This window comes from Anomaloglossus baeobatrachus, chromosome 3 (assembly GCF_048569485.1).
Source record: "Anomaloglossus baeobatrachus isolate aAnoBae1 chromosome 3, aAnoBae1.hap1, whole genome shotgun sequence".
Taxonomy (NCBI): Eukaryota; Metazoa; Chordata; class Amphibia; order Anura; family Aromobatidae; genus Anomaloglossus; species Anomaloglossus baeobatrachus.
This window is the reverse complement of record NC_134355.1, coordinates 3,279,821-3,289,908: the sequence shown is the minus strand read 5'-3', so window position 1 is coordinate 3,289,908 and position 10,088 is coordinate 3,279,821. Positions and strand designations below refer to the sequence as shown.

The following is a 10,088-nucleotide window of genomic DNA, read 5'->3' as shown; positions in this document are numbered from 1 at the left end:
CGTCACTCGTATTGTTCCAGTCAGTCAGAATCACCCGTACTGTCCCTGTAAGAACGTCACTTGTATCACTCCCGTCAGTCAGAATCACCCATACTGTCCATGTAAGAAGAAGAACGTTACTCGTATTGCTCCCGTCAGTCAGAATCACCCGTACTGTCCCTGAAAGAACGTCACTCGTATTGTTCCCGTCAGTCAGAATCACCCGTACTGTCCCTGAAAGAACGTCACTCGTATTGTTCCCGTCAGTCAGAATCACCCGTACTGTCCCTGTAAGAACATCACCCGTATTGCTCCTGTCAGTCAGAATGACCCGTACGGGCCCTGTAAGAACATCAATCGTATTACTCCCGTCAGTCACAATCACCCGTACTGTCCCTGTAAGAACGTCACTCGTATTGCTCCCATCAGTCAGAATCACTCGTACGGTCCCTGTAAGAACATCACTCGTATTGCTCCCATCAGTCAGAATCACTCGTACTGTCCCTGTAAGATCGTCACTCGTATTGCTCCCTTCAGTCAGAATTACTCGTACTGTCCCTGTAAGAACATCACTCGTATTGCTCCCATCAGTCAGAATCACTCGTACTGTCCCTGTAAGAACATCACTCGTATTGCTCCCATCAGTCAGAATCACTCGTACTGTCCCTGTAAGATCGTCACTGGTATTGCTCCCATCAGTCAGAATCACCCGTACTGTCCCTGTAAGAACATCACTCGTATTGCTCCCTTCAGTCAGAATCACCCGTACTGTCCCTGTAAGAACATCACTCGTATTGCTCCCATCAGTCAGAATCACTCGTACTGTCCCTGTAAGATCGTCACTCGTATTGCTCCCATCAGTCAGAAGCACCCGTACTGTCCCTGAAAGAACGTCACTCCCGTCAGTCACAATCACCCACACAGTCACTGTCTCACATCTCCTCGTTACTCGTGGATTTCCAACTGCTTTGCTATAAGAGATGATTGGAAAGTGACATCTGCGACTGATGAAAAAAATATTTAATAAAAATCTAAAATCTTTACATCATCTGCAAGAACAGAGACCCTGAGACACAAAATAAAACGTCACCAGCACCGCCCACTCCACCCAGCGTCACCAGCACCGCCCACTCCACCCAGCGTCACCAGCACCGCCCGCTCCACCAGCACTGCCCGCTCCACCCAGCACCACCAGCACTGCCCGCTCCACCCAGCGCCACCAGCACTGCCCGCTCCAGCAGCACTACGCGCTCTACCCAGCGTCACCAGCACCGCCCACTCCACCCAGCGTCACCAGCACCGCCTGCTCTACCAAGTGTGACCCATATCGCACATCTCCAGCGGTGCCTCCTGTGTTGACATCTGGACGTTGCAGCTGAATGTTCTCGGCCTCACTTATCTGGTAACTCCAGGTTGGCGCTGTGTATTAGCCGATAAAAGTGAGAGTTTTTATCGGTGCTCAGGACTGCAGGAGAGTCAAATTCTGCCACCTTCCCAGCATGCATCACCAGCACCCGGTCAGAATCCATGATTGTGTGCAGCCTGCAACAACATGGAGACAAAGCTTAAATATGGGGAAAACTAAGGAGGGTGGAGAAGAAACGTATGTACATCTGTGTGATATGTGGAAGGCAGAGTAGAGCCGTACACCTGTGTGCTATATGTAGAACTGGTGGAGTGGAACAGTCAACCTGTGTGATATATGTAGAGGTGGTGGAGTAGAGCCGTACATCTGCGTGCTGTATGTGGAGGTGGTGGAGTAGAGCCATACATCTGTGTACTATATGTGGAGGTGTGGGAATGGTACATTTGTGTGCTATATGTGGAGGTGGTGGAGTGAAGCCGTACATCTGTGTGCTATATGTGGAGGTGGTGGAGTAGAGCCGTACATCTCTGTGCTATATGTAGAACTGGTGGAGTGGAGCAGTCAACCTGTGTGCTGTATGTGGAGGTGGTGGAGTAGAGCCATACATCTGTGTACTATATGTGGAGGTGTGGGAATGGTACATCTGTGTGCTATATGTGGAGGTGGTGGAGTAGAGCCGTACATCTCTGTGCTATATGTAGAACTGGTGGAGTGGAGCAGTCAACCTGTGTGCTGTATGTGGAGGTGGTGGAGTGGAGCCATACATCTGTGTGCTATATGTGGAGGTGGTGGAGTGAAGCCGTACATCTGTGTGCTATATGTGGAGGTGGTGGAGTAGAGCCGTACATCTGTGTGCTATATGTGGAGGTGGTGGAGTAGAGCCGTACACCTGTATGCTGTATGTGGAGGTGGTGGAGTAGAGCCATACATTTATGTGCTATATGTGGAGGTGGTGGAGTAAAGCCGTACATCTGTGTGCTACATGTGAAGGTGGTGGAGTAGAGCCGTACAACTTTGTGCTACATGTGGAGGTGGTGAAGTGGAGCCATACATATGTGTGCTACATGTGGAGGTGGTGAAGTGGAGCCATACATATGTGTGCTATATGTGAAGGTGGTGGAGTAGAGCCGTACAACTTTGTGCTACATGTGGAGGTGGTGAAGTGGAGCCATACATATGTGTGCTACATGTGGATGTGGTGGAATGGAGCCATACATCTGTGTGCTTTATGTGGAGGTGGTGGAGTAAAGGCGTACATCTGTGTGCTATATGTAGAGGTGGTGGAGTGGAGCCATACATTTATGTGCTATATGTGGTGGTGGAGTAGAGCCGTACATCTATGTGCTATATGTGGAGGTGGTGAAGTAGAGCCATACAATTATGTGATATATGTGGAGGTGGAGGAGTAGAGCCATACAGATAAAGATATATATATATATATATATTTGTATATCTCTCTCTCTATCTTTTGGTGGTAGAATTGGGGCTTGGCACCTGTGCGCGATGGTGAGGACTGTGCGTTCCAAGAACTTCTCACGGATGGTGACCTGAAGCAGGTGGTCCGTCTGGTGGTCTACGCTGGCTGTGGCTTCATCGATGCAGAGTACCTATGATAGAAAGACCTTCATACACAGAGGCCACTCAGTCCTAAGAAACAGCAGAGGAGTACTCCGTGTGCCTTCCCGGGCTGTGGAACTAACACTCTACATGTGCCCTCACCTTTGCCTCAGTCAGCAGAGCTCTGGCCAAACACAGCAGCTGCCTCTGCCCCAGGGAGAAGTTCTTCCCTCTCTCTCCTACTTCTGAGTCCAGCCCACCTGCACAAGTGATAGTAACGGGAAGTTGAACAATGCAAGTTATACCCTCCCCTCTTAACAGCAATGCCCCTCACCCATGCGTGACACCGGCTCCTTTAAATGGCACTGCTTCAGCACATCCAGCAACTCCACGTCAGTGTGATGAGACAGGGGGTCCAGATTCTGCCGCACACTTCCACTCAGCAGGAAGGCGTCCTGAGGGATTATTGCTAGCTGTGACCTGGAGGAGACAGGGCAATCACTACCAGCAGCAATCCTTCCTATAACCGATCTCTACCAGCAGCGATCCTTCCCAGGACCTCTCTCTACCAGCAGCTATCCCTCCTAGGACTGATCTCTACCAGCAGCTATCCCTCCTAGGACTGATCTTTACCAGCAGCTATCCCTCCTAGGACTGATCTTTACCAGCAGCTATCCCTCCTAGGACTGATCTTTACCAGCAGCTATCCCTCCTAGGACTGATCTCTACCAGCAGCTATCCCTCCTAGGACTGATCTTTACCAGCAGCTATCCCTCCTAGGACTGATCGCTACCAGCAGCTATCCCTCCTAGGACTGATCTCTACCAGCAGCTATCCCTCCTAGGACTGATCTCTACCAGCAGCTATCCCTCCTAGGACTGATCTCTACCAGCAGCTATCCCTCCTAGGACTGATCTTTACCAGCAGCTATCCCTCCTAGGACTGATCTCTACCAGTAGCTATCCCTCCTAGGACCGACCACTACCAGCAGCTATCCCTCCTAGGACCGATCTCTATTAGTAGTGATCCTTTCTAGGACCGATCTCTTCCAGCAGCGATCCTTCCTAGAACTGATCTCTACCAGCAGTGATCCTTCCCAGGACTGATCGCTACGAACAGCGATCCCTTATAGTACCGATCACTACCAGCAGCGATCACTCTTTGGACCGACCTCTACCAGCAGCAATCCCTCCTGAGACCGATCACTACCAGCAGCATTCCCTCCGGAGACGGATCACTACCTGTGGTGTGGGGTCAAGCTGTCACTCACCTCAGCACATCTAAGCTCAACTCTCGGGTGGGGACATCATCGATGAGAATGGAACCAGAATTCAGCTCCATCATTCTGAATAGAGCCAGGAACAATGTCGACTTCCCAGAGCCCGTTCGGCCCACCACACCAATCTTCTCTCCCGCACGGATAGTGAAGCTGACTCCATCCAGAGCATTGGGGAGACCGGGCCGATAACATAGAATTGCTTGTCTGAATTCAATGTGTCCATACTGAGGCCAGTCTGACGGCACCTGAGGAAGAGGAGGTAAAACTAAGGACATGCGACATTCCCCCTAGAGGAGCCCACTGACCTCTCATCTGGTCACATGGCTTACCATGGATTGAATTACTTTTTTGCAGATGCTGTAGTGTTAAACACAACACTGGGATAACAGGACGATCAATGCATAATACCCATCTAAACCGGCCAACACCAAAACGACCACCTCCAGAAGCATTACCATCAACCAGAGCAGACCATCCCATATAAAACTCATCCAAACCAAGAGACACAAACACAACACCAGTGGGATCTGTATTACAGGGAGCAATCAACTCTGGACTCACGGTCACTGTGCCTTGTGTAGGCTCGGAGGGCAGGGTGGTGGAATACTCCTCTGCTCTCTCAACGCTGACCATCATGGCCTCCATCTGTGTGAAGCTGGAGATGAGTCCAGACAGCAGACCGGTGATAGACAGAGCGTAAGACAGAGACAGTCCCACCAAACCTAATAAAAAGAGGAGGCAGGTGAGACCCTGCCCGGGTGGGGCACAGACATCAGTACACAAAGTGTCATTACCTGGATCTCCAGAGCTTCTCCGGTGCTGGATCAGTGCAATGATGGCGATGGCGGTAACCACCATTACTCCAATCATCTGCAGCCGGATGTCCAACCACTGTACGGCTGAGTTACTGGCAAACTGGCAGCGCTGGTTCATCTCCACCCGCGATTCACATTCCTCTGCAAACCTGAATCATCCGAGATATGGAGATGAAACAAGCTTTCCTGGTTATCTAATGACCCATCAAGATCCAAAACACAAAAACCATCAAAACACAACACCCGTCCTAAGCAGTCGACCCAAGTGCATCACCTGTCGAAAGCAACCGACCCAAATGCAACACCCATCCAAATTAACCGACCCAAATGCAACACCCATCCAAAGTAACCGACCCAAATGCAACATCCATGTAAAGCAGGTGACCCAAACTCAATATCCGTCCAAAGTAGGCGACCCAAACGCCACACCTGTCCAAGCAGGAAACCCAATCACAACAACAGACCTGTCCAAACTAAGCGAGTCAAAAACAACACCCGACTCGTCCAAGCAGAAGACCCAAATGCAACACCTGTCCAAAGTAACTGCCCCAAATGCAACACCCGTCCAAAGCAACTGACCCAGATGCAACACCCTCCCAAAGCAGGCGATCCAAACCAATACACGCCTAAACCAGGTGACCCAATCACAACACTTGACTCATCCAAACCAGGCAGCCCAAACGCAACCCGCAACCCCCATTCAAAGCAGGTGCCCCAATTGCAACATCTGTTGAAAACAGGTGATCTTAACTAAAGACCCGACCAAACCAGGCAAACCAAATGCAACACTCGTCCTAAGCAGGTGACCAAACAACACCTGTTCAAAGCAGGAGACCCAAATGCAGGACCCGTCCAAGGCAGGTGACCCAAACCCAACAACCCTCCAAAGAAGGCGAACCAAACCCAGCATCCATCTAAAGCAGGTGACGCAAACCCAACACCCGTCCAAAGCAGGCGAACCAGACAACACTTGTCCAAAGAAAGTGAAGCAATGCAACATCCATTTAAAGCAGGCAACCCAAAAACAAGAACCGTCCAAAGCAGGCAACTCTAACGTAATACATGTCTAAAGCAGGAGACCCAAATTTAACACAAACCAAGTGACCCAAAGGTAACACCTGTCCAAACCAGGCCACCCAAACACAACATTTGTACAAACCAGGCGACGCAAATGCAACAACCGGCCAGAAGTTGGTCCCCGGCCAGCTGTTGGTTCCTGGACAGCAGTCGGTTCCCCGGCCAGCAGTCGGTCCCTGCTGGAGCTGGGGGGCTCCTTCCTATAGAAGCCCCCACCAGTCTGGTCCCTGGCCACCAGTCTGTCCTTGGCTGCCCGTTCTAGCTCGGCTGCTGTGATTCTTTAGTATTATCGGTTAACTCCTGTTATTGACCTCGGCCTGATCTCTGACTTGCCTTACGATTCTGCATTTCCTTTTTGACGTAAGTTTCCTGACAGTCCTCCTGGCTGGAAATCTGGCATTACTGATCAATCGACCCAAACACAACAACCATGCAAAACATGTGCTCGCTCGGCCAAACATCTCCCTGCACCTTCCCTGTTGCGTGTTCTTCTCTATCTCCGTCCTTCTCTGTCTCTGAAGCCAGAGCTGTCAATCAAAGAAGAGAAGGTCGGAGACAGGGGGAACACCGGCCGCACCGAGCGCCTGTACTTAGTCTGGACCGTTACTCTGTGCGGACACACTGGGTATAATCTTCATGTCTTCCCATCCGCTGGGTTGTGGCACTTTTCCTATAACTTGACCATCCCGCCATGCTCCTGACTGATCTGGCCTTGCTGTTCCTCCACCCACAGATGGATAGCTTGTAGTGGCACCACGCACCTGTCGGCATGGCGTGTGGCTCGGATGGTGCTCAGCCCAGTCAGGGTCTCTGAGAAGTGGCTGTAGATGGGGGAGAGGGTGATGCTATGCAGCCTCTTCAGCTCCCGCGATGTATGGCGGTAGTATCGCTGGATGTAGTAGTACAGGATCGCCAGGGGCACCAGGACAGGCAGGATCAGCGGCAGCCCATAGGTGATCATCACCAGCATTCCCAGGAGACCAAACATGTTGGCCAAGAAAATGTTCAGGATGAAGGGCAGGAAGTCATCCACACAGTACAGGTCTGAGGAGAAACGGTTAATGATGCGGCCGATGGGCGTACTGTCAAAGAAGGTGACCGTGGCCTGGAAACAAGAAACCAGAGCAGATACTTCATCAATGTCCTAAGGTTACACGCACACAGTATGCAGCAGAGCTGAACGCACTGGACCCTGCGCCGATCTAAAGTTACACGCACACAGTATGCAGCAGAGCTGAACGCACCGACCCTGCAGGACCCTGCACAGATCTAAAGTTACATGCACACAGTATGTAGCAGAGCTGAACGCACTGGAAACCGCACTAATTTAAAGTTACACGCACACAGTATGCAGCAGAGCTGAACGCACTGGACCCCGCACTAATTTAAAGTTACACGCACACAGTATGCAGCAGAGCTGAACGCACCGACCCTGCAGGACCCTGCACAGATCTAAAGTTACATGCACACAGTATGTAGCAGAGCTGAACGCACTGGAAACCGCACTAATTTAAAGTTACACGCACACAGTATGCAGCAGAGCTGAACGCACTGGACCCCGCACTAATTTAAAGTTACACGCACACAGTATGCAGCAGAGCTGAACGCACCGACCCTGCAGGACCCTGCACAGATCTAAAGTTACATGCACACAGTATGTAGCAGAGCTGAACGCACTGGAAACCGCACTAATTTAAAGTTACACACACACAGTATGCAGCAGAGCTGAACGCACCGACCCTGCAGGACCCTGCACAGATCTAAAGTTACATGCACACAGTATGTAGCAGAGCTGAACGCACTGGAAACCGCACTAATCTAAAGTTACACGCACACAGTATGCAGCAGGGCTGAACGCACTGGAAACCGCACTAATCTAAAGTTACACGCACACAGTATGCAGCAGGGCTGAACGCACTGGAAACCGCACTAATCTAAAGTTACACGCACACAGTATGCAGCAGGGCTGAACGCACCGGACCCTGTACGGATCTGACCCTAAAGCTTTCTAGTGATGCGCTCTACGAAAACAATACAGTCCTTACCTTTAATACTCGCTGTAACAGGCGCTGGTGGATCATGGTAGCTGCACGGACTGTTCCAAAAGCGAAAAGCAGGGCACGCAGGGCAGAGAATACGGTGTTCACTGCAGCAATCCCCCCATACATTGATAAATAGAAGCTGATGCCCATAGTGGAGTTCTGCCCGGCAGACTGGTGCCAGCTCACCGGGGTCCTGATAAACAAAAGATTGTGACACTGAGAACAGGATGAGGACAAGTGCTCTTACCACACAACCAGTGATATCAGACACTACGAAGTGCAGGGACTGAGGGGTCCTCTTACCACACAACCAGTGATATCAGACACTACAATGTGCAGGGAATGAGGGGGTGCTCTTACCACACAACCAGTGATATCAGACACTACACAGTGCAGATAGTGAGGTGCTCTTACCACACAACCAGTGATATTAGAAACTACTACGCAGTGCAGATAGTGAGAGGTGCTCTTACCACACAACTAGTGATATCAGACACTACGATGTGCAGGGACTGAGGGGTGCTCTTACCACACAACCAATGATATCAGACACTACAATGTGCCTGTTACTACACAACCAGTGATATCAGACGCTATGATGTGCAGGGAATGAGGGGATGCTCTTACCACACAACTAGTGATATCAGACACTACAATGTGCCTGTTACTACACAACCAGTGATATCAGACGCTATGATGTGCAGGGAATGAGGGGGTGCTCTTACCACACAATCAGTGAAGATATTGAGGCGCTCTTACCACACAACCAGTGATATTAGACACTACTACACAGTGCAGATAGTGAGAGGTGCTCTTACCACACAACTAGTGATATCAGACACTACGATGTGCAGGGACTGAGGGGTGCTCTTACCACACAACCAATGATATCAGACACTACAATGTGCCTGTAACTACACAACCAGTGATATCAGACGCTATGATGTGCAGGGAATGAGGGGATGCTCTTACCACACAACTAGTGATATCAGACACTACAATGTGCCTGTTACTACACAACCAGTGATATCAGACGCTATGATGTGCAGGGAATGAGGGGGTGCTCTTACCACACAATCAGTGAAGATATTGAGGCGCTCTTACCACACAACCAGTGATATTAGACACTACTACACAGTGCAGATAGTGAGAGGTGCTCTTACCACACAACCAGTGATATCAGACACTACACAGTGCAGATAGTGAGAGGTGCTCTTACCACATAACCAGTGATATCAGACACTACGATGTGCCTTTTACTACACAATCAGTGATATCAGACACTATGATGTGCATGGAATGAGGGGTGCTCTGAAAGAAAATCATTGAAGATATTGAGGCGCTCTTACCACATAACCAGTGATATCAGACACTACACAGTGCAGATAGTGAGAGGTGCTCTTACCACATAACCAGTGACATCAGACACTACTATACAGTGCAGATAGTGAGAGGTGCTCTTAGCACATAACCAGTGATATCAGACACTACAACAGTGCAGATAGTGAGAGGTGCTCTTACCACACAACCAGTGATATCAGACACTGCACAGTGCAGATAGTGAGAGGTGCTCTTACCACACAACCAGTGATATCAGACACTACACAGTGCAGATAGTGAGAGGTGCTCTTACCACATAACCAATGATATCAGACACTACAATGTGCCTGTTACTACACAACCAGTTATATCAGACGCTATGATGAGCAGGGAATGAGGGGTGCTCCTACCACACAATCAGTGAAGATATTGATGCCCTCTTACCACATAACCAGTGATATCAGACACTACACAGTGCAGATAGTGAGAGGTGCTCTTACCACATAACCAGTGATATTCACCATTCCCCCCCATCCCCTTCTCCCCCTCCCCCCCCTCTCCCTTGTTTATTTTCTTTTCTAATACCCATATTTTTGTGATTTTTGTGGATAATGTGATAACAATATGATGTATGATGTAACATCTGACATTAA

At 49.8% G+C, this 10,088-nt stretch overlaps 1 protein-coding gene across 1 annotated transcript in view; it reads right to left on the bottom strand.

Annotated features, from left to right (window-relative positions):
• Positions 1 to 978: 978 nt before the first annotated feature.
• Positions 979 to 10,088, bottom strand: part of ABCC10 (ATP binding cassette subfamily C member 10) — an 89,672-nt gene continuing 80,562 nt past the window's right edge. The window contains exons 14-22 of the mRNA XM_075338947.1: positions 8,119 to 8,308; positions 6,835 to 7,178; positions 4,976 to 5,145; positions 4,743 to 4,903; positions 4,173 to 4,426; positions 3,237 to 3,382; positions 3,065 to 3,162; positions 2,840 to 2,952; positions 979 to 1,521 (exon numbers count right to left, since the gene is read on the bottom strand). Coding sequence (XP_075195062.1) covers positions 1,371 to 1,521; positions 2,840 to 2,952; positions 3,065 to 3,162; positions 3,237 to 3,382; positions 4,173 to 4,426; positions 4,743 to 4,903; positions 4,976 to 5,145; positions 6,835 to 7,178; positions 8,119 to 8,308 — 1,627 coding nt within the window. The 3' untranslated portion in view covers positions 979 to 1,370. The remainder of the gene's footprint in view (positions 1,522 to 2,839; positions 2,953 to 3,064; positions 3,163 to 3,236; positions 3,383 to 4,172; positions 4,427 to 4,742; positions 4,904 to 4,975; positions 5,146 to 6,834; positions 7,179 to 8,118; positions 8,309 to 10,088) is intronic.